General features: G+C 41.9%; 1 protein-coding gene across 1 annotated transcript; it reads right to left on the reverse strand.

Moving 5' to 3' along the window:
• Window positions 1-2: 2 nt before the first annotated feature.
• Arl5a (ARF like GTPase 5A) lies at window positions 3-23,550 on the reverse strand. The gene is made up of 6 exons (XM_087899949.1): window positions 23,279-23,550; window positions 14,649-14,709; window positions 14,099-14,246; window positions 12,338-12,421; window positions 7,621-7,772; window positions 3-4,323 (listed from the first exon to the last, which is right to left on the reverse strand). The coding sequence occupies exons 1-6, from the start codon at window positions 23,322-23,324 to the stop codon at window positions 4,275-4,277; spliced, it is 540 nt and encodes a 179-aa protein (XP_087756075.1). The 5' UTR covers window positions 23,325-23,550; the 3' UTR covers window positions 3-4,274.
• Between the last annotated feature and the right edge of the window lie 942 nt (window positions 23,551-24,492).

Raw genomic sequence — 24,492 nt, forward strand, 5'->3', positions numbered from 1 at the left:
GATGCCATAGAAAACATGTATCATTTATTACATGGACTTAGAAATCAACACAAATCAATGGTCAGGCACTTCTTAAGTACACACTATGAGAAATCTCTACCAAAGAAAGATCCACACATTGAGCAGGCAACACCAAAGAGACTCACTCTTCCATTTTAGGAACAGTACAGAGTTAGAGAATTGAAAAGATGAAATATTGCATAATTAGCCCAACTGTATCCTGTTATATTTCTTCCCAGTTTCACTTCTCTGCTTTCCCTTACTCTTCCGTCAGGGTCTTCATCGACTGCACCTGCTCTGAGGAACGTGGCACATACGCTTTATTTTAAGTAGCATCTTGCATCTTTACTTTCTATTACATCTGATTCTACAGAAACACAGAATGGCTGATTGCTCTTTTCCTTCCTTCTTGATAGTCTCTTGCTATGCAGTCTTGGTGGCTGATACTAGCCCAAGCTGACCTTGTACTCCCAGCAATTCTGTGTCTCGTTCTAGAATGTTGGAATTACAGACTTACACCACCACATATTGCTTATTTTGCTTTTAAAAGCTTGTTTCAGCAAGTTTACTTTGTAATACTAGGTCTCAAATTACAAATTCCTCTAGACATTTAATGCTGATCTTTGCTATTTAAGCACACATGAAGAAAATGGAATGGAGGGCATCTTTTTCGGCTGTCTTCAGGCTCAACCCTAATTACAGTTTGATTTTTGTCATCCTTTCCCATCTTATGCTGGCTGAACCTGGTGTTCTCCAAAACATCACCATTCTTGTTGATCTGAGGATAATGTGAATGTGACAATGGCCTTTAGTCCTAATTCACATAGATCAAAGATCAGAAACTATGTATTTTTCCTTTCTTTCTGAATTTAGCTGTCAGTATAAGAGGTTAATATTAAGTAGAACTAAATATAGAATAACATATGATTCCTCTACTAGTTAGTATCCATATACCATAATCTGAATCTGGCCTCCTGATAGAATCTCTGATGATGCAAAGGTCCAGAGTAGTGTATCAAGTCACTGGCGGGAGGGCAGACAGAACAAAAGTGGTTACTGAAAACCTACTGGTCTGGGAATAATGGTTATGGGCAAAGTTTAGAATACCGTTACAGGAAAAAGAGCCACCTTCACTGGTGGTGAGCAAGCACCAAGACAGCAAGGATGAGCCGAGAATGGAAGCTGCTCCTGAACAAGTGTTTGGAGAACAGATGCAGTCAAATGTGACGTAAAGAAACCCTCTCTATGTTGTCTTGAAAGTGAGACGATACCAGGATACCAAGGGCAATTAGAAGATCCCAAAGTTCACATACGATCTGATTGCTGTTACCCCCTATTAACAAAGTAGAACAGACTACAGATGCATTCCTAAAAATGCCTGCAGAGAAAACTAGACAGCTGTCTATGATTTTTCTATTTACACTAATATAAACAGATTTTGAGGTTGTCTGTACTGTATGTGATTGCTGTAGCTACAGCAAGAAATATAAAGTGCCTGGAAGAGAGGACCAACACCATCCCTCTTCTCGGCAACTTAATACTACACACTCAGACAAAAGGAAAAGACACCTTAGGGACCTCCTGCCTCTTCTCAAGCTCCCCGCACTTAGCTGACTTCTGTGACTACCTACGAGGCACTTCTCCAAGGCCAGGAAAGCAACTCTTATTCCTTCTCTGACATGCCACATTACCTAAGACTAGGTTTGCCAATCAGCGCTAATGCACCTTTTATTCTTAAGGCAAAATGTCACAAGAAAATGAACACTCATTCCCCGCTGCCCCGCCCACTTGCCTTCTCAGTATTCTGTCTACCATGATGGCCAAGGGGTGCTAGAAATACAAGGGAAACTGAGCTTTTAAAATAAAACTCTCAATATAATGGGAAACACACATTTTATAAATTTTATGACAAAATCAAATATATTCAAATGATTTATCTTATGGCCACTTTTACCAAGATAGCAAGAGAAGTTAAACAACTTTTAAAATTAGTATCAAAACAGGACACTAAAATCTATCCACATGTACAGAGGTATAAATCTTTGTTCTTTTCAAAGCTGAGCACAGTGAGGTTAAATGAGATGTTTGCTCACACCCGGAAGTCGCACGTTACCATCTGGAACTAGGACTTGCTGAGGTCCGCCCCACAACGTGTAAAGTGCCAGCATGACATCAAGGGCTGCTCCACCATATTCAGGCCTAATACTGTTTGACCGCTTTGATATTTTTATATATTAAATCTTTTTACTCAGTCATAATTTTGCTGTTATATACAAGTACACAGGCATCACATTGTTTGATGCTTAGATTAAAAAGGCTAAAAAAAAAAAAAAACCCAAAACCTCCTATTTTGTAAGTGGTAAAGTTTTATGCTTTTTTATAACATGTCAATAGCTGACTATACTACACCAACATTAACAATGGAGTAAACACTTTAAACAGCCGATCAAGAATAAATTTTTGCCCATATCTGGCCACGCCAGTATGTGCTGGTATGTGCCGAATTGATGCAACAGCGACCCGGCAACTATGCACATGATCATTCAAATTAGAACATAGAAAGCTAAAAAGCTGTAGGTCCGGGCTTGGGAGGGGTGGGTGGGGCTACACTAGATGCTATTTCCCTTTGACAAAACTAGAAAGTAAGTTTGAGAAAGTATGAAAATGTGTGAGCGGAACTCGGCACACAGAGCCTGGTGGCTGGAGGCTGTGACTTCCTAGGCGCAGGTACGCAGACAGCAGATGCCGAGAGCCGAAACAGACCTCCACACGGCACCCGTCAATGCTCACCTGAGCCCCATGGGATGGACGTTAAGTGTCTTAACACTTTACTGATTTTTCAAATTTTCACCAATGTGTACAATGTAGATGCCTATTTCTTACCAAAATCTTTAGGAAATTTTTAAGTCTGAGACTTAAAATCAGTTAAATTTTTTTTGAATATTCAGCCTAAATTTTGACAGTCTTGACTAAGTTTCAAATTCCTAGGCCACAAAAGGAATATAGAGTCACCAACATATGTTAAAACACATGAAAATTTAGTGTATAGTTATGACAGAAATACCGTCAACTTTTGGATAAATTAAAAAAATTGGAAATATAAAAGGAGTTTTGGGTCAAATTACTTCTAGTATAAATAATGTAACATGCCAAATTTTCAATCAAATTCTTGAAAGCACTCAGTATTTGGACTTCGAAACTATTAAGCAAGGTATTTTATGCAGGGGAAGAACATGTAAGAAAACCTACAGAAACAAATCTGCAACTGAGAAATTATCAATGTTCACTGAAAACTGCCTTATGTTTACTCTCAAATTCATTTGAGGTTTGTTGTATATTTAATACCGAAAAAGGCTGCGCTTAATTCTATTTATAGAATGTTACCTCTGGGTAGATATATTTCACACCATGATTTCCAATTAAAAATTATCTGATAGTTTTAATCACAATTTCTGACTGACTGACTGACGAGTGGCTGAGCTGGCATAAGGAACAACAGAAGGGAAAGTCTGGCAATCGCTCACCACGCAATTCTGCCCTCGCAAACCTGGCCAAGAGTTGAGCAGACACTCCACTTACTTGCGCTAAGTTTTCCCATCTCTGTTACTGACAACAAAAGTTACTATACAATGTCAAGCTTTTTCCTGCCTTTTTTCCTTTTTTTTAAAAAAAGAAGCAGCTCAACAATTGTGGGTCAGGGCTGGCTTGTTAGGATAGGACAAAGAACGGAGCGCTCACTACAAGACGACACTGGGGTACTAACTAAGGTTATTAGTTGTGTTATTTGCTTCAAAACACAAATCAAAGCCATTAAACTGAACTTGAGGTATATACACAATACATATTCAACTTTAAGCAAAATACTTTCCATAATATGTTTTTTAAAACTGGAAACAGTATCTGTGCTGATTTGTAGTTGATTCAATGTAATGAGAAGGGAACATTCAACTTGGGGTGGGGAGGGTAAGTCACGCTGACAATAAAGCTCTATAATTCAACCGTCTTCCTCTCTCGTGTTACTCGACACAGCTACTCATATCCTGGGAGGATCCATCATGAGAAAATCAGTCACAGCTTTGAAGCATTTTGGAAGGAATTGAGAGCAAACTGGGTAGTGATATTTCATCCTTGTTTTCAAATAATTTTTCTTCTTATAGAAAATTTTTTTAAATCAGTTTATTATAAATATATCTGAACCGTTTTTGTTTTTTCAGCTCTCAGGTAAAGTCCAGCACTTTGTGGATGCAGAGTCCGTGAGAAAAGCTCAGTAGAGATCATCTGATCTTCAGCCGTGACATCATCCACTCAAGACCTTGGCATAATCTGTGAAGACAACAGAAATCATGCGATTAAATTCTGAACTCTGCACTAGCGAACAGCAGACTCTGCTGTTCTGAAGAGTAAGAGCTGTGAGCCGCAGCAATCAGCCCAGAGCCGCTGATGCAGACACACTCGCCAGGCCACACGGCCTCAGGTTTGCTTTCCTACAGGGAACTCGCACGGCCGATGCCCACAGAACCAAAAGTCGTTATATAAATACAAATACATTTAGAAAAACAAGCACAGAGTGCAATGTATCCTAAAAACAAAAATCAGGCAGTAAGCAGATTTTTGTATAAGACTATTCAACAGGAAAGAGTAAAATTTGAATGTCTAGAATCAGCAAAACCCCAAAAATTTTAGAATACTCATATAATGGTGAAACCTTCCCTTTCAAAATATACTCTTGACATAAAAAAAATTGTTCATGGCATAAATGAAATAAAATAATGGGATAGTATACTAAACATATAACAAAGTTCTGAGTACAAAGTATATGTACATAACTATATAAAATATCTGAGGCAATAAAGTATATCATTTTTACTTTTTATTGACCAAGTAACTGAACTAACTTTTGAACTACAGAAAAGGATTATCCTATGACAAGAGAAACTGAATGCCTAGGAAGAAGGAAACAGTCATCAGTGAATCTACAGCAAGCCCCAACACTGTCACAGTATTCTTACAGTGAGCTCTCCAGATATAAAACTGTTACAGTAACCTTTTTTTTTAAAGTTTCAGTTTTTATTATTTACTTACTTGTACGTGTGCACACGTGTGCAGGTGTCCACAGAAGCAAAGAGGGGATGCCACACCCCTGGAGTTGGAGTTACAGTCATGAGACACCTGACATGCTGGGAACGGAACCCTGATCTCTGCAAGAGCAGTATGCTCTCTTATTCACCAAGTCACCTCTCCAGCTCCTATTTTAGCTTTTCTTTAAACTCAAATTATTTTTTTAATCGAGTACAAATGTAAAAATATAAAAGAATACACACACAGCAACAAAGCAAACCGGCGGCTTTGCGAGTGACACTTTTCTCTGTCAGACTCCCACTTTTAAGCTGACAGAAACAGTGCACAATAATAAATGACTTCAAACTGTGAAATGAACAGCAGTTAACTAGAAATAAACGACAGACTGTATTAAGTTCATAACAGCCATTTTAATCTTCCCAACAGTCAGACTGCAGTCCTTCCCAGGGTACACAAGAAATCCTAGCAAGGTTAGCAGAACTGGGGTCAAGCAAGGCCATGCTCCATAGACCATGATCTTCAACCAACTGAATCAAAGTGGTACCCAAATAAAAACATCACTTTATCTACTTCATCTATTGGGTACTCTACGCTTCTGCCCCACACTCAAGACTGCTTTTTATAATCTCAAGTGCCTTTCTGTGCTTTTGAATAGATACAAATCTCCAGACCTTTGAAAAGTAGCAAAAAAATTATTCTTAGGTTTTTCACCCAATTTTCCTTCCTTCCCTTGCCATACTCAGAGTTTCTAGCTGGGCTGTAGAGGTGACTCAGCAGTTCAGAACTTATGCTACTCTCGCGAGGACCCAGATGTGGTTCCCAGCAACCACACGTTATAGGCTACAACTGGCTGTACACCAGTTTCATGGAATCCAATGCATTTTTTAATTATTATTTTGCTTTTATTGAGCTATATATTTTTCTCCACGCCTCTCCCTTCTATCCTCTTTCATGATCTCAACGCTCCCAATTTACTCAGGAGATCTAATCTTTTTCTACTTCCCATGTGGATTAGATCCATGTATGTCTCTCTTAGGGTCCTCTTTGTTGTGTAGGTTAGCTGGGATTTTGAATTGTAGGCTGGTTTTTCTTTGCTTTATGTCTAAAACCTACTTATGAGTGAATACATATAATATTTGTCTTTCTGGGTCTGTGTTACCTCATTCAATATGTTTTCTAGCTCGATCCATTTGCCTGCAAATTTCAAGATGTCATTTTTTTTCTGCTGTGTATACTCCATTGTGTAAAATGTACCACATTTTCCTTATCCATTCTTCAGTTAAGGGGCAGGCATCTAGGTTGTGGCCAAGTTCTGGCTCTTACAATGCTGCCATGAACACAGTTGAGCACATGTCCTTGTGGCACGGCATCCTTTGGATATATACCCAAAAGTGGTATTACTGGGTCTTGAGGAAAGTTGTTTCCTAATTTTCTGAGAAATCTCCATACTGATATCCAAACAGGCTGTACCAGTTTGCACTCCCACTAGCAATAGAGGAGTGTTCCCTTTACCCCACATCCTCCCTGGCATAAGTTGTCATCAATGTTTTTGCTCTTGGCCATTCTTACAAGTGTAAGATAGAATCTCAGAATTGTTTTGATTTGCATTTCTCTAATGGCTAAGGAAATTGAGTATTTCCTTAAGTGCCTTTCAGCCATTTTAGATTTCTCTGTTGAGAGTTCTGTTTAGGTCTGTACCTCATTTTTTTATTTGATTATTTGTTCTTTTGATGACCAGCTTCTTGAGTTCTTTGTATATTTTAGAGATGAGTCTTCTGTCTGATGTGGGGTTAGTAAAGATCTTTTTCCCATTCTGTAGGCTGCCATTTTGTCTAGGTAACTGTGTCCTTTGCTTTACAGAAGCTTTTCAGTTTCAGGAGGTTCCATTTATTAATTGTTGTTCTTAGTGTCTGTGCTATCCAGTGCCTTCTTCTAACCTTTAAGAGTTAATGCATGGACATGGTGCACACATACACAGAAAATATTTTTTTTTTTAAAAAAAGGACTTTCAGATGCTATTCTAAAATCTACTTCCTCTTTAAATTACCACTGACTTCCTTCTGCCTACTTTCCCAAACGCAGATTGAGTCCACTCACTCACTGTTAAATCCAACAGTACCTTTTCCATTTTGCTGGTCCTTGACCACACATCTGACACAGCTCACCACTACTTCCTTCCTAACCACCTCCAGCTCGGGGAGCAAACCTAGGCAGTCACACTCTCCAACACCCCTGATCCCAGGAACAAGGGCTTCCGTGTCACACTGCTCCATTCTCACTCCTAATCCCCACGGGGTAGAAAAAATATTTTCTGGCTTTCCCAGTTCCAGTGATACTGTTATTTCTCTATGCTGCTATAGCAATTGTAGAATCTACATGCCTACCTGTTAGTTCACACATGTATTCTGTGCTGCATCTCTTAACGCACAATCATCCAAAGTCTCTGATTACAGAGACTGACTCCCTTACAGATCTGGGGATTTGATAAAGACATACATGTTTCTGAGCCAAATATATGATACTCATGAGAAGAGATCTTACCCCTCGCCAGTCAGAGCGCAGCACGCTTGGATGTGCCACTGGTGGTCCTTTATAGACGTCAGCTTCAGAAACTGCGAGATCTCTGCTACTGTCATGCATTCTTTAACATCCTGTTTATTGGCAAAAATCAGCAATCCAGCTTTTCTTAGGTCCTGTAAAAGCAAATAAAATATAAAGACTAGAACATTCCCCATATATTTTCAGCTTAGCTGGTTATTTTTCATAATGTTAGCAATCTGGACCATCTTTTTAAAAATTAAATTTCTTTTTGTTCTCACAGGCACCCCCACCCGTCTAGAATTTAAACATTCTACATCTTACAGATTGACAGAAATAAACGGATCTGCGTATGGATTTACATATTTCTCAGTTGTGTGTCTGTGTGCTTGTGTGTGTAGATGTAGTTTATGCACTGTATGTGCAGATCTATGTGGAGGCAAGAGGTAAGTGTTAGATGCTTCACTCTGGAAACGGGACCTCTCAGGATCTGCTTGGACTGGCTGGCGAGAGCCCAGCAATCCTGTGCCCCCAGCCCAGCGCTGGAGCGGCACGTGCTGCTGTGGAAATCAAACTCAGGTTCACATGCTTGAGCGGCAGACATCTGACCAACTGAGCTACCTGGTAGATCCTCACTGCCAACTACTTAGTCTTAAATGACATACTTTATAGCCCTAAGCACTTAACACTGCATTTTCACAAGAAACACCTACTATTCTAATTTAAAACAACAGCAACAACCAACAAACTGCAAACTCCAATGGCTATCCTATTATTGTACCATACATAATGGTATGGTAATAATGTACCATACCATAGGTAGTAGCCATCCTATTATATTGTACCAAACTCTGCCCCTTTACTTCTCACATTTCATTTTCCGCTTTATTAATAATATTGGCTATATACTCTAATACATGTAAGTCATTCGTGTTCTTGTGGTCTTGCTATGCAGTCTATGCTAACTTTAACTCATTATCTTCCTTCCTTGGACTCCAGAGTGCTAGAATTTCAAGTGTGCACCACCACCCGTATCTTCAGTTCTCCAGTTAGCGAGCTATCTACTCTCTGGACAATTTGGGACAGTCTTATCTCAACACTGTCCCAGCTGCTTTTCTTTATGCATCAGCCCTTTTCTTCCTCTCTCCTAAGCAAACCTTTCACAGCCAGGATTCCACAAGAGAATGAACTCCCCAGAAAATGACCACACTGCAAGTTTCCAAAAACTTGTGTAGCTGGCATCAGCTGAACACACAATATATAAATCAATCTACTACGCATCATGTAAGGATAAAGTCTCAGTTTGGAAACACTGTGTGTGTGTGTGTGTGTGTGTGCGCGTGCGCGCGCACAGTGCCCTCTGCAGGGCAGAGTTGCCTGATTGTTAGAATAGACAAGAACATAGGTTGCTGGTTTTAAGACTGCATATTTAATTAGTTTCAGACATAGTCTGGTCCAAAGACCTAAAAATAAAATGAAGCCTAAAGAGCTAGATCATGAACTGAACATACATAGTAATTATTAAAGATATGATTTTTGATAATCTTATCCTAAATGAAAATTGACTACTATTGATAAGTGGTTATGTGGCTGAGTTAATAAGCAGACTTTCCGTGGGGTTTAGTTTAATTTCTATTCTATGGTCTAGACGTTTTGATATCTCCTGCTAGTGTACATTTAACTCTTTTATACAGGCTACGCTTGCTAATAATGACATGCTCAATATAAAAAATTCTGATATAAGTATTGGCTCAAGTTAAGAAGCATACTCTGTACCATTTTATAGTAATTTAAAGCCATCATTCTTAGTAATAAAATTTAGAGAAGTCCCTAAACTAGAACCATAAAAATTAAGTTATTAAAGAGAGATGGCTCTGCAGGTGAAGCGCCTGCTGTGTCAGCACGAGGGGCGGAGTCCAGAACTCAGAGTGATGGACAGGATGGTGGGCCACCTGTAGTTCTAGTGTGCGTGGGAGGTGGAGCCGGGACTCCTCAGAGGAAGCTGCATAGCCAGGCATGCCCAAAACAGAGGTCCAAGTTCAGCTAGTGATTGCCTCTAGAAAGGTGGAGATGAGTCTAAAAACACCTGACATCAACATCAGGCCCCCCAGCATGTAAACACATACACACACACAAACAGAACAATAAAAATAAATAGAAAGGGTCTCTAAACTAAAACTGTAAGTCCCTTTCTAGATCTCAAAACTCACACTTTAGGAGAATCTCATGTATCTCAGGCTGGCATCAATGGAGTTCTTGATTACTTTAAATGATCACAAGAATAGCAGTCATAAATATTTTTAAATATTTAAAAGGTTGGAGAGTCTTTTCTTTTTATTATATAACCTCAAGACCAAACATAATATGACAATAATAGAAAGCATATTGGATTAAAAGCTATTTATTAAATTGTATTTGTAAACTATCAAAATTTAGGGTAAACAATGGTAATGTTTTGTTCACAAGTTAATTTAAATGTTCTCTACTATACAAATTACAAATCTGAGCTCAAGAATGTGAAATTCCCAGGCCTGATGGTGCAGGCCCATAATCTCACAAATACTGGGAGGCTGAGGCATGCTCACTGCATATTCAAGGTCAGCCTGAGTAACTTAATGAGACACTGGCAAAACCAAACATGATTTTTAAAGACTGGGGGCATAGCTCGGTGGCAGAGTACGTGTCAGACAGGTGGGCCCTGGGTCCAACAGCCCATACAGAAAAAGAAAATTTTCTAACACATCTTTTAGTTTAGTCACACAAACAGCAGCAAATGCAACAAGCATCTACTTCTCTGTCATATACAATATGATCACTTTGTTTCACAAAGCTTCATTTGGGAAGACAACTTCTAGAATTTGAGTCAAAGAAATTTTAGACTTTGCTGTCTGAAACTATTAAAATTAATTATGATTCCCCTCTTTATGCTGTAAACACCATTAATGAATAAAGAAACTATTCTGGACCTATAGCAGGACAGAACTTAGTTAGGCAGAGAAAAGTAAACTGAACGCTGGAAGGAAGAAGGCGGAGTCAGGGAAAAGCCATGGAGCCACAGCTGGAGAAAGACGTGCTGAAACTTTGCTGGTAGGCTACAACCTCGTGGTGATGCACAGATTAATGGAGATGGGTTAAATTAAGATGTAAGAGTTAGCCAATTAAGAAGCTAGAGCTAATGGGCCAATCAATGATTTAAATAATACAGTTTCTGTGATTATTTCAGGTCTGATCTGCTGGGTGGTCAGGAAACAAACAAGCAGCCTTCCTACTATAATTATATTCAGAGTTTAATATTTGTTTTTTATTGTTTCTTTTTTATTTATTTTTATTCATTTCACATACCAAACACAGTTCCTGCTCACCCATAACCCATTCCCCCACCTACTCCACTGAAAGGATAAGACCTCCCATGGGGAGTCAAAGCCTGGCACATTGAGACAGGACCAAGTCCTTTCCCCTACATCAAGGCTGAGCAAGGCATCAATAGGGGTTGGCCTCCAAGAAGCCTGCTAAGTTTAAGATTTCTTATAAGATGAAGCCTTGAGAAGCTGTTCTTGGAGCTCCATGTTTTGGAATGCACTGCAGAGTCATTTTCACATGCCTTTAATCCCAGAATTTGGGAGGTGCAGGCAGGTGGAATTCAAGGCCAGCCTAATTTACAGAATGATTTCCAGACAGCCAGGGTTACACAGAGAAACCCTAAACAACACAAAGATTGTGTAGCAGACCAAAACTAGATAGAGTCCATACTGCTGAAGACAACACATGCTCTGGCTACAGGATATGAAGACAAAAGGAGTTGTTAAAGGGCTTATTCTTGATGGCTGGCTGCTTTCATAGTGCCAGAAGGTATCTCACTGGCTGCTTGGGGAAGGACTGTCACTAGCAATCGTGGTTGGCTGTGGATCCCAAGGTAAATGTGTGCGTATTGGTGTAATAGACTGAATTTAAGGCTCACTTTCTCACATTCAGATTACTCTTGCTGTTGGCCTCAATAGGTAAAGAAAGATTTCTTTGTATTAGGGAGTGTCCTGCAGAGACTCAAAGTCTCTGGTTCACACATTTATTCCAGATACTCAGAGGCAGAGGCAAATGAAATCTCTGTAAGTTTATGACCAGTCAAGGCCTGGACCTCATGCATGCCAGCACTCTACCAGTGACCTATATGCACAGCCCTAACTTACTTAAATTTTGACTACAGTAGTAAAATTAATTAAATTTTGACTTCAAAATCCTACTAGCAGGACTTAGCATAATAATAAGCTAGTGATATAATTTCATTTAGTCAAAGGGAAAAATTTAAAAAACAAAACAAAAATACCTAAGAGCAACTAAGCTTAAATATTAGTTTGATAACAGAACACTCAAGAACTGTTATACATCCAGGTACTTGTGATACACCTGTCAAACTGTCAAATGATAATCCACTGTATAAATAATCTACCCACACAGAAAAGGAAACTACTTGTAGAAATTCCTTTTGCTCAGTGAAGCATCTAAACTAGATTTATCAAAGTTACATATCAATCTATGATTGCCTGCACCATCTTTCTCCTACTTCAAGACACACTTCAAATTTGGGAAATATAATCACAAAACAGGAATGACATACAAACACGACCAAGAGGTTAATATTTTTAGAACTGAAATAATCCTTATGAGGAGCTGCAAAGAGCAGATCAAACACAAAGCCCCCCCCACTGACGCCCACGGCACTCACCTCATGGGCCAGCATTTTGTAGAGCTCTTCTCTAGTTACAGAGATCCTCTCTCTGTCCGTGCTGTCCACAACAACTATTACAAACTAAAATAATCACCAAAAAAAATCATTAGTACTTAGAGAATTTGGTATTTGAAAATCCAAGGTACTTAATTTTATACTTTTACAAAATAAGATACTTATTTAATTACATGATTCTAATATCAAGACACTAAAATCTTCTGTGATGTAAGAGACCCAGGGATGCTTATTATTCACTTTATTAAAGCCTAGGGTTCTGACTCATTTCTAACACCCCCCCCCCCCCGACCCGGAGACCGGGTTTCTGTGTAGCTTTGGAGCCTGTCCCAGAACTGGACCAGACTGGCCTCAAACTCAGAGATTCACCTGTCTCTGCCTTCTGAGTGCGGGGATTAAAGGTGTGCACCACTGGTGCCTAGCACACTTACTCATTTTTAAGGAAAACAAAGGAAAAGAATATGACGCTAACGCTCTAACCAAAATAGAACACTTTTTTCTAAATTACTACATAAATATTAATGAGCCTATATGCCTGTATTTACACCACTACAATGTAATTTAAAACAAACAAACCCCAAACACTTAAAGTCCCACGTTTAAGTTGCTAGAACAAACTGAAAGTATTAACTGGCATCTAAAAACAAGAGCTTCCTTATATCCAGGGCACTGCTATGCAAACACAGCCTGTGCTGAGCGGACGATGAGACCCCACTGCACTCCCAACTCCAAGGGCATCAGGAGGCAAGAGGGAAGCAGAGCAAATGTGTGGTTACTGTACGTACAATGCTCACATTGCCTGTTACTGAAAACACATTTTTTACGTTTTAGAACTTGGTAATAATTTCTAGATGAACCATTGTATATTCTTAGCCTTTTTGCTCTTCAGTTTCCACCAACTGCAAGATTTCATTTGATAGCTTTCTGGCAGAAGACTTTATTATTGTGATACTCATTCTAACAAATAGTATTTTAATAAACCCTTTTCAAAGCTGACACAATTTAATGCCTGGAGCAATCTATATGGGGGGCATTACATATACCTTTACAAGCCATACATCCATTTCCTCCAAACATACGATGGAATGTTAATGGGAGCTGGGGCCAGACCATGAGAGACACTTAGTAGCATCATTAGTGATTTAAATATCATCTTTACATATGTGTAGAATATTTTAAAGATCTTGTCATTCACACCACAAAAACGACTGGTGCGACTTTTCAATTTATAGGCCTACATGATGAATGTGTCATAGGTTTAAATTTTTCTCTTGGAACATTAATATGTAAAGAAAAACATGATTATGTCTAAAATGCTTTATAATCAAGAGGTATCTTTAAGCGCAACTGCACCGAATAAAAGATACACAGGAAAAACTGGCTAGGACTCAAACCACAGAAGAGCCCTTTCACTTGGCTAGGATTTCTTCCACTTAGCCATATATAAATAGTGAGAAGAAAATGCAATCAGAAATCATGAGATGTAAGTCATTATAAAATCAACTACTTCATCAAACAGCCCGATCGATCAACCACCATTCTCCCTATAGAGACTTCCTAGTGAATATGCAGTCAAGGATTTGAAACAAGGAATGGAAGACAAGTAGAGTCCAGCATAGCAGACAATGCTTACACTCTAAAGTCAAAGTACGGTCTTGTTTCTAAAGGACGGTAATGATTCAAATCCAAAAGCTTCTCAAGGACTCAGAATGCTTGTGTAAGCGTCAGCATTGAGAATGTTACCTCAGTGTTAGTATAGTAAGTGTTCCAGGAAGAACGAAGAGACTCTTGACCACCAATGTCCCACATCAGGAAACGGGTGTTATTAACCACGATCTCTTCCACATTACTTCCTATTGTAGGGGATGTATGTACAACTTCATTCATGGAACTAGGAGGGGAAAAGTTCACAAAATCAGTGAAGTAGCTCACTCATCTCAGGATTACATCAAGGGACAAATCAGCATGATTTCTTTCTCTATTTCATACCCAAGTATCCTTTGTCTATGAGCTCAAAATAAATAATGGTTTCAGAATATTACAGATCGTTTCGGCAAACTGTATAATCCACTCTTTTCTTGTTTTCTAAACGCTAGATGCTCAATACAAACAATGAGCATATCAGGTGTCATGTAAACTTCTGGCTCACCACAAACAGTTGTTTAAATCGGTTCCCGGCTTATGGTGAGTCTCTCCTCGGAGACACATTTTTCGATGATTTCATTGATTGAATATCACAAAAGAAGAGTAACCAGAAACAACAAGATTAAACTTTTAAGCGGTTAATACTTACAACTGGTAAAGGATGGTGGTTTTCCCCGCATTATCCAGCCCAACAATGATGACTTTGTGCTCTGAAATAAACAAACCAACAGTGACTTACGACACTCACACACACTCCCCTACTTCACTTCTCTTTGTAATGTCGTATAAGTCGGCACACAGCACTTTCACACTTTCTTAGAATCCAAAGAATATTTCAGCAAGCAAGAAGTGTGGTTAAGCTCACTTTCTCTTCTCTACAGAGACTGCCCACCTTCCAACAACCTCTCCAGGCAGTCGGAAGCACTGTTCTCTCTCGGCCTATGGAAGTCTATGCTCAGCAAAGTATCCCCAAGTGTGATCACAACAAATAGAGATGACTGAAGTCTGTCGCTGAAGCTCCATCTGTGAAAGTTCAGGCATCCCTTGGGTATGTCCATGTGGAGTGCGGAAAAGGAGACAAAGAAGAACCCTTTCTGTGGGTAACTAAATGACGAGTACACTTACCCACAGAACTGTTTGGCAAACAACTTTAAGGCCTGCCAGCTACAGTGAGTGGTAGGAACTCACCCTGGCTTCTGGGCCATCACAGTTCCTAAATTTTCTCCATCTCTTGTGCCTTGTTTTTCTTTTGTTTTCTCTCTAGTTCTCTTTAATTCTATATGTAGCTAACTCTTAATTTTGTGTGGTTTGGGTTTTCATTCTACCATTCTACCAGAGCTACAGCAAAGCGCCTATAATTATTTGCATGTGCACAAATCTAAGCTTAATCAGGTACCCTTCAAACACATGGAACACAATATTTAAATTCCTGGTAACTATAATTCTTCCTGGCAAAAGGTGGGTATTTAATAAGCACTAAATTAATATTCATGCTATGAAGAATCAATGTTGAGGATTCTAACATCAGAGTAAGGAGATCTTTACTATCCAGGCACTTTACAGATCATTACCATCCACCCCAGAAGGGGGATCCTCATGTCATAAAAGGCACAACACCAAGTAATAGAGAAATTGAACTCAATCCAGTTTAACAAGTCAACCACAGGCAGCTTAGCACCTCTGGAGTCCTCAAGTGACATGATGACCCTCCATCACATAGTTTCTCAGCATCCTTTGAAGACCCCAGGGCCTATTACATTTCATACTTGGAGATGACTAGGGTGAAGGCACAGGCTCATAGACAAAGTGACTGACACTTTTTAAAGGTGAAGGGTCAATATATATCTAAAGCACAATATGGAAAAGTCACCAGACTACACCAACTGATAGTACTCTAGGGGGTTTCCATCTCCTGAGTCCACAAACTCAACCCTGCAACCATCTGTGAGTAGACAAACTCAGAGAAAGCAACACACAAAAATGAATACCTCAGAAGAACACGAGCAAGTGCAAGAAAGATAAATGTTTCAAATGAACTTGACAAGCCAGGAACTAGACAAGCACCTTAGGAGGCTAACAGGAAGATCACAAGTTCTAGGCTGGACCAGGCAACATGGTAAGGCACCATCTTAAAAAACAAAACAAACCCAAGTGGCTGACAGGGACAGGCTTCCTCATCCTGGCCTAACACTCAGGAGTCACTCACAGCCAACCTAACTGTTGTTTCTGAGACTTACCGATTTTAGATTTTTAAAAATACTTTACTTTTAGTGTTTTTATAATAAAGCAACAGTGACCAATTTCCTCTGAGGAAAAGCATATTTTATGGTTGAATTAAAATCATAAAACTCTTGAGATGCATGGAACTCCAGCCAAGTCTGTCACAGGCATCATGGCCACGGATGCTGCTTCCCAGAGGGGTCACATCTGCATCAGAATCAGGAAATTCAGCATAGCAGCTAGGGCACCTTTCTTCCAGGTATGCTTCTAACTAGCACAAAACTGCTGAATTTTACTTTTTCCTTGTAAAAGTAAGCATTACACATTTGATGATGTATGCTTTCTTCAGTTCTGTTAATACAAGAACCGACAAAAGTATTAAAACAACAAGGAAATTCCTAATTGAGTACTGACTTTAGTGGAGCCTTCTTGGACTGTGGAGGCACACCTCTAACCACAGCACTGCACAGGCATGGCAGCCGAGTTCCAGGCTAGCACAGTTTACACAGCGTCCCCTAGGCCAACGGCAGCAGAGTAAGACTCAGTTTTAATACAAACTAGAGCCTTTCTAAAATATCAGCTCCATCCTAATTAAGGAATATATTTTGTACTACCCCATGATTAGCTACAGGACAAAATTTGGACAGATTTCCGGTACTCTGAAAGAATACATTTATAATCATCAATGAAAGAAATAAAGTCCTAAAAACATTACAAAATAAATAGAACTGATCCAAAAGTAATACAGAATACAGGAATCTATGGTCCATAACTACAGAATGACTTCAGCACGCATGCGTGTAAACAACATGCCCACGAATGATAAGCACATTATCTATTTTGCACAGCCCTTAATCACCTAAGGAGGCTATGAGCACACACTTCGGCGGTGACAACACTCTTCAAAAGCGGGCCTGAGGTATCTATCGAGCTTTACATTCTCAATGGTGTCGAATCCTTTAACCTCTGAAGACAAATCTGAGTTTTAAAGAGGGTCTCCTTGGTATCATTTTGGTTGGTCATCAGGGAAAATGTAGCTGAAATGAGAGCCAGTTTACTGTTAAATATAGTATGATCCTTGCTTAATAAAGAATCATTTAAAAAATGTCAGTAATGAAATTCTAAATTGAGCTTTAAAAGATAAATTGACTAGGAGACACTGGCAGGAAAACTATCTGGTTCCCTAAAATAGCAGCTTTCACGTCAGAAGCCTCACTCGACTGCACAGTAGTTGTGCTTCTTTCTTTCTGTTTGTGATCTCTGGCTATGCCTTCAGGGACTTATGGCCCGATTCTAAAACCACTGTTTTTCTTAGCTCCTAGAAAGGATTATCTACACCAAAAAATACCTAAGAAAGCTTTTTGGGGACGGGGGTCACACCTGGCCACATGGGAAGGGTGGATCACACCTGGCCACATGGGAAGGGTGGATCACACGTGGCCACATGGGAAGGATAGGTCACACCTGGCCACATGGGAAGGGGCAGTCACACCTAGACACGTACTGAACAGGACAAGTGAGGCAAGAACAATGAACAAAACCACCAAGCAGTAACAGATACTAAGGCAAGGTGAAGGGCAGAACAGGCTGGTAGCATAAGAACTTCATTTTCTCAGGATACCGTCTAAATAAAGGTCAGAGTACCTAGAAATAAAGAAACCAAGGGGTTGGAGCATATGGTGGATGATGCGTTGTGAGAACCCAAATCAGGAGACATAGCGGGAAGCTTTTTAACAGGTAAGATTATCCAGGATGGAATAAACAATCGACCAGACACTAGATCTATCTGGCAAGGAGAACCATTATTTTATAGTCTACAAGATAGGAAATGATAGACGTCCTAACAGGCAAAAGTTGGGGTTGAGTGAAGGCAGAGCAGGAAAGGTAAGAAGGCGACGGAAATACCCAAAGTCAGAGGCCTTCTATGTCCCCTGCAGGTAAAACAGACAGGAGAAAGGAGTTACCCCATTGGGAACCAGGTGAAAGTGAGGAAGGAGTGTGACAGAGGGGGAATGTCTAAATACAAATCTCCTACTTCCTCTCTTGGCTGGCACTAAAATCCAGACAGCTGCTCAGTAGACCTCATCTCCAGATTATCTCATTGATTTTCTATTTAATTTTGCTAACACTATTCTCTACTGTGGAGACAATGCTCTTCTAATTTTACAGAACTATCCAAGTCCTACACCACCACAAATACATAAATACACAGCCCAAATGAGATTTCTAAAACAGCCACAAAGGGAATGTAAGGTAACACAAAAGGTTGTTGTGACATTACAAAAAAGAAGGAACTCAAATCAAACATGTGCAAAACTTAAACTCTCCAAAGAACCACAGACTGTAAAAACCAAACCAAAAATAGCAACACAGCAGTACAACCCAGGGGAGACTCTGTAACCCAGAGGCTCACCCGTTCATGTGGCCTCACATCCACAAGCCAAATTCTCTTCTAACTTGACTAGGGAGGAATGCGCTTACAATAAGGATCAATGAGCATTTAATCAGAGGTCTAGTGTGAGTCACGATGAGAACCGTAGCACCACGTCAGCGCTGTGTAAGAGGCTAAAGGCTGAAGGCGGCAGGCAGCAGTCACAGACCAGCTGAGCCCGCACGATCCAGGAGCAGATCAGGCCTGCTCTCCTCACACCTGCCGCTCTTCACCACACCGCCATCCTCATCAGCAGCCCTAACAGCATTCCACAGCGAACGCAATCCTGGAGTCAGCAGGTGCTAGAATTCTGTCTCATAGTGTGCTTCCGGACAAATACTCCACAGAACCTACAATACAGCATATTAGGAAGTAATGTTACTGAGGACAAGTGTCAATTAGACTTTGGCCATTCCAACTCTTTGGCACCTGTGAGTCACTGCAATTACTGCTTGTGCAAGTCTGCACTTAGAAGGTCTTTCTCACAGTATTCCTGCACCCAGGAAAACCAAACACCACCGCAATATTGCTCTTGACTGGGATTTGGAGTCTGAACCAGTCAATACTGTTTCGTCATAAAAACACTTCTTGTTGTCCATGGGTCCTTCCTCTTTCATTTTCTTTTGACATACCCAGGTAGCTATGCATTATCTAAACCTGCATCTCTCTGACTACCACTGTGCAGATGACAAGTTGTGTCCCAACAGCAAAAGCTGGGACACAGCTGCTCAAGTAGAAGCTCCATTTGCCATGTTCATTCCTGTCCCCCTCAGCCAGCAGAGCCTAAAGCCTAAACATGCGGGCAATGAGGCAGCTTTCAGTGAGCAAAGAAATCAGCCTGGACGCTAACAAGGGTTAGGAAAGCACTGCCTATCAAGCTATCTTGTACTAAAATTCAACTGGGGGACTGAAAAGCATCATAAATTTTATTTTTAAAAGCTGAAAATAAGCTTGCTATTCACAGACCAGTGAGGAAGCTTTGGGAGCAGAGACTTGCTACTAAGAAACTGCTGGGAGGAGGGAAGTAGGGAAGAAATTATAAAACACACAAAATCTAGAAGATAGAAATCCCATAGTAACTGAGGTTGGCAAGTTTGACAAAGAAAATATCTCATACTGATTAAACGACAGACTAGGAAAAAGATAAAACTAATCACTACGCCATGCAAGAGCCAGGTACTAAGGGTAAAGGTGCGTGCGCTCCAATCGGCTTGTCCAGAGAGCACACACCGTCACCAAGAACAGGCATTTCCTCCTGCAGTGTCCCTCCCGGAAGCTTCACTCTGTACAACTGACCAGAGTGCAGACAGGGTGCACCTGGAGCTTAGGGAAGCATCCTGATGAGGCGCAGACTCCCAGGCGAGTTACCTGCTTCTGCACTTGCCTTCACGCCTGACCTGCTTTGGAAAGAGAAGACACCAGGAAGAAATCCTCAACCCCAGATCTAGGCAGAGCGAGCAGCTTTCCCTTTCCCGACACTCCTCCACAACTCCACTCCCTTCCGCCAACTGATAGGAAGGGCCACAGATGGCTGTCAACAGGGAAAGTCCACGGCCTCAGCGTCAGAAAGGTCCTTTCACCCACCATCTCGTGTGTGTGTGTGTGTGTGTGTGTGCGCGCGCGCGCGCATACAGTGGGGATGAGAAATGGTGAGAACACGCTGGCACTAGAGACCCGTGTTTGAAAGCCCAGGCTTATCACTGTAAATAAATAACGCCCTAATGTGGATTTGTAAAGCAGAAAGTTTGGAGAGTAACACAACTGGGGCAGATTAACCAACCCTGCTGAAACACCTGGAACCGGGTGTTGCAAAAGTCACTAATATTACCAGCTGCTAATTTATCTGTAGAGGCAGGCTGAGTTTCTTTCCTGCTGTCCTAGACTACAACAGACACTTCACAAAGGCATGGAGATTTGCCTGTTTTACTCCCTGACTTATTCCCACCACCAGGAGCAGTGGCTCTCAACCTCCCTAACGCTGCGACCCTTTAGTATCAGTTCCACACGCTGTGGTGACCCCTGACCATAAAATTATTTTCGTTGCTACTTCCTAACTGCAATTTTGCTCCTGTTAGTAATCATTACGTAAATAACTGTGTTTTCTGAAGGTCTTAAGTGGCCCTGTGAAAGGGTCATTCGATCCCAGAGGGGTTGTGACCCACAGGATGAGAAACACTGACCTAGAGTAAGTGATTGCCCAAACAGGGGCTAAGAAGGTATTTAACAAACCACTGATAATGAGCTCTTTTAGACATAGAGTTATCAACGGCAAGCCTGCATCTAAACTAAAGGTTCACAACACAACCACCGAGTCAACATGGAGTAAAAAAGAAAAAGGCGCAAACATCTTCTCAAAAGACCAATAAGCAGTGACATTTCTTTTTTGTTTCTTTGCCAACTGTCTGGTGGAAATCTGCTTCCTCTTTTCCAGGGCAATAACTACTTTCAGGGATTGCTGAAACTTCTTCTTCTTTTTTTTTTTTTTTTTGAAACAGAATCTCATGTAGCCCAGGATGGCCTTGAATTTACTAGGTAGCTGAGGATAACCTTAAACTTCTGATTCTCCTACTCTGGAATCTTGAGTGCTGGGGCAACCCCCACCACCACCACCACATCCTCTAACCTCTCAATTGGGGGTGGTGAAGTAGACACTTACCCAACCGAGCTACACCCCCAGCTTCAGATACTTTTTTTAGTGATGTAAACACATTACAATATCTAGACTAAAGTTTGAGCTCTACTGAATCTGTGTGCCACCTACATAGAACAACCTCTGGTTTTTCTAGGTTGAGCGGTAGGCAGTTCAGGAGGCTGGCTGCTCTTCCAGAAGACAGAGCCAGAGTGCTATGCCTCTCTCTGAGTTCATCAAAATAACAAACTCTGCAATTACCCAGAGCCCCTTTCCAGGTGAGTCTATGAAAATAATATAGATATGCATCCTGAATCTTTGGCAAAATAAAGCATCAAAGATACACCTAACTTATGTTCCCATTCAACACAAGTCCAAAAACGCCAACCAGGATCTGAGACAGCACCGAATACCGTGAAGTTACTGTGTAGTGACACACCATGTAACAAATCATTTCTTCGCAATTTCATTATGGTGGCTGGTAATTTTCTAGAAACTGAACTCTATTAATTCTTCTGAACTTTCAAACAACGAGTTCAGCAAATAATAGTCAAAAGGCAAGCTATAAGACTTGTAGTGATACCAATACATTCCTGTTATTACTTGCTGGGTATTTCTTTTAAGTCCTAATTCATTTTTAAGTTACAGAAACAGTTTTAACACTGACTCACAGACTAAACTGAGACAATACCAGAGACCCTTTGACCCACAACGTTTTCTGCAGCTTCATTAGATTCAAGACTATAGAGGAAAGAACTCAATACACAAACAAAAACATCCCCAGTTTTACAACAATGTGACTTTGAGTACTTCAAACCTAGGGATTAAATAGCCAAAAACTGTAGGCTCCTTCAAATTCCTCCTCTTCTGGGTGAGACTAGCTAGACCCACAGAATCGTGAGGCCACAGGAACTGACAATCCCACAAACATTCGCACACACTGCTGACCAGCGCTGACGGGAATACCCTTCCACCTCATTTAGTACCGTTATCTAAACTATCATTTCTTAAAAAATATTATTAAAAAAGCAGAACCCACTGGAGATTATAAGGCCCAGTGCTTGTCTTCCTATAAAGCCAGCTGTATCTTGGAGGAGAAGCACGCAGGTCTAAAGAGTAGGCGCCACCGTTCATTAAGTTTTAATTGGAAAAAGCGGGGTGGGGGGGAACAACAACGCTACCAGCTTATACAAGAGAAAAACAGTATGTTGTTGAGAAGGAATGAATTGCAACTAGAGTTTCTTTTTCTTTTAAAAAAGCACTACGTCTCATTTTAGTAACCATGTGGTTGTTAGAACTCTGTATTCTCTCCAGTTTCACACACTCATCTTGTGAATTTTTTTTTAAAATAAATCCCCTATGCATTCCGCCTCAATGTCTGCGTTTAGGCGAACTTAAAACAGTAACCTGCTAGTTACCTAAGGCTAACGAATGTCTCCTGAGGTGTCATTTTAAAAGCTTTCAGTGAAACACTTTAACTAGCCCCCCCCCAAAAAAAACCCACCAAAACCAAAACCAAAACCAAACAAACCAACCAACCTCTAACAACCCAAGAAGGAAAACGACCTTAGGCTTGACCTTTACCACAGACACAACCGAGGCAAAGGAGAGCCACCCAGCACCGTTCCGCGGCGTGGGTCTCCCCGCCCCTCCCCCCAAAGACAGCCGCCCGAAGCGAACCGGACAAGCCGAGCACGAGTTCCAGTTTTCCGCATTCTGCAACCCGAGGGCTCGGAGGCGCCGCCAGGCCCAAGGCCAGCGCCCCCAGCCTTCACCCTAGAACCCCATCTTCTCCCCGTGCGGCCCAAACCCAACTGCGGGCAGGCGTCGGGGAGGGAGGCAGGCCGGGTCGTGTGCTCAGATCCCCGGCGTGGGGCAGGACACCTTTGGCGCTCGCGATCAAATCGGAGCAATGGGTGTACGGCGGAAGGGATCCCTCCCCAGCTCCCGGGAGACAAAGGCGACCCGCCGGGGACCACCCCGCCCGGCCCAGGCTCACCCTGGTGATTGAACAGCCTCCAGATCCGGGTGAAGAGAATTCCCATCCTCGGGCAGCCGAAGCCCTCCAGCCGCCCGGGCTCAGGCTGCGGGGCAGAAGGACGCGCCGAGGCCTCCGCCACTGCTCCCGCGCCCTCCGCGCGCCCGCTTCCAGGGACCCGCGGGGAGGCCGCAGCCCAGGCCGCCCAGCCACGCGCGAGGCCCCGCCGCTACCGCCGCGGCGCTCGCCTGGCTCGCGGACATCGCCGCCGCGTTGTCTGCTCGAGCCTCGCGGGCCACCGTCCTCCCCCAGCTCCTCTCCAGTGGCCGCCGGGGCTGGGGCGGGGCGGGGCGGGGGCAGTGCGCAGGCGCGGAGCTGGAGGCGGGGCTCGGGGACTGGAGGCCTCTGCAGCGGGAAGGGCGGGCGGAGGTGGCTGGGGCTGGAATGCGGGCGCTCGGGTTTGAGGTTCCTTCTGGGTCTGGAGCCACAATGCAACTATGTAGCCATGCCCACCTCCCGCCCTACACACACTTCCAAAAGTCCCAGGTTGGGGCCCCGACGACGGTGAGCTTAAGTCTCTGTTGAGCCTGTTCCCTGCTTACTGAAGTAACTGAAGTCGTTGGCCTGTTTTTGTTGTGTTGTTTGTTTCTTGAAGTTGATGCAGTTTTTCTTACCTCTGTCTTTGCACCACGGCTCTCTCCCCGCTCCGTTCTCCCTCCGCTCTCAGGCCACTTCTGGTTAGAACAATTCTCAAGTCTCCCCCGTTTTAGTGATCACAGAAGCTGTGCTGAGCGGTCGAGTCCCAAAACGCTGTCGACAGACACTCTCTGTTCTTTTTGGACCCAAATGTCTTTCCTCTCATTCAAGAGTCACCTTCCTGTTAAATAGATGGCCAAATGTTCTCTGTGCTCTTCCGTCTTCTCGCCTACAATTTGAACAGTCGTGCCTCTGGGTATGCGTGTGTCCATCTCTGAGTCCGCTGCAGGACAAGTGGTTGGAAACTAAAGTATAAGTAATCGTTGGTGAACTTGATCAGCAGAGTTCTTGTCCATGTGTCTGTTTTGGTTTTGTCTACTTCTTAGTTCCTTTTAGCTAAGCAGGTTAAATCTCGAGATCTCAGTATTCCCCATGTAGAAGCCAGAGGGTTGATCTCTGAGGTTACCCGAGGATTCTGATAGTCTTGACTCCTGTAAACGGAGTACTTAGGAGAGAGGAAACTGGGCTTGTCTACTTCT

Source organism: Myodes glareolus, chromosome 21 (assembly GCF_982192425.1).
Source record: "Myodes glareolus chromosome 21, mMyoGla1.1, whole genome shotgun sequence".
NCBI classification, from domain to species: domain Eukaryota; kingdom Metazoa; phylum Chordata; class Mammalia; order Rodentia; family Cricetidae; genus Myodes; species Myodes glareolus.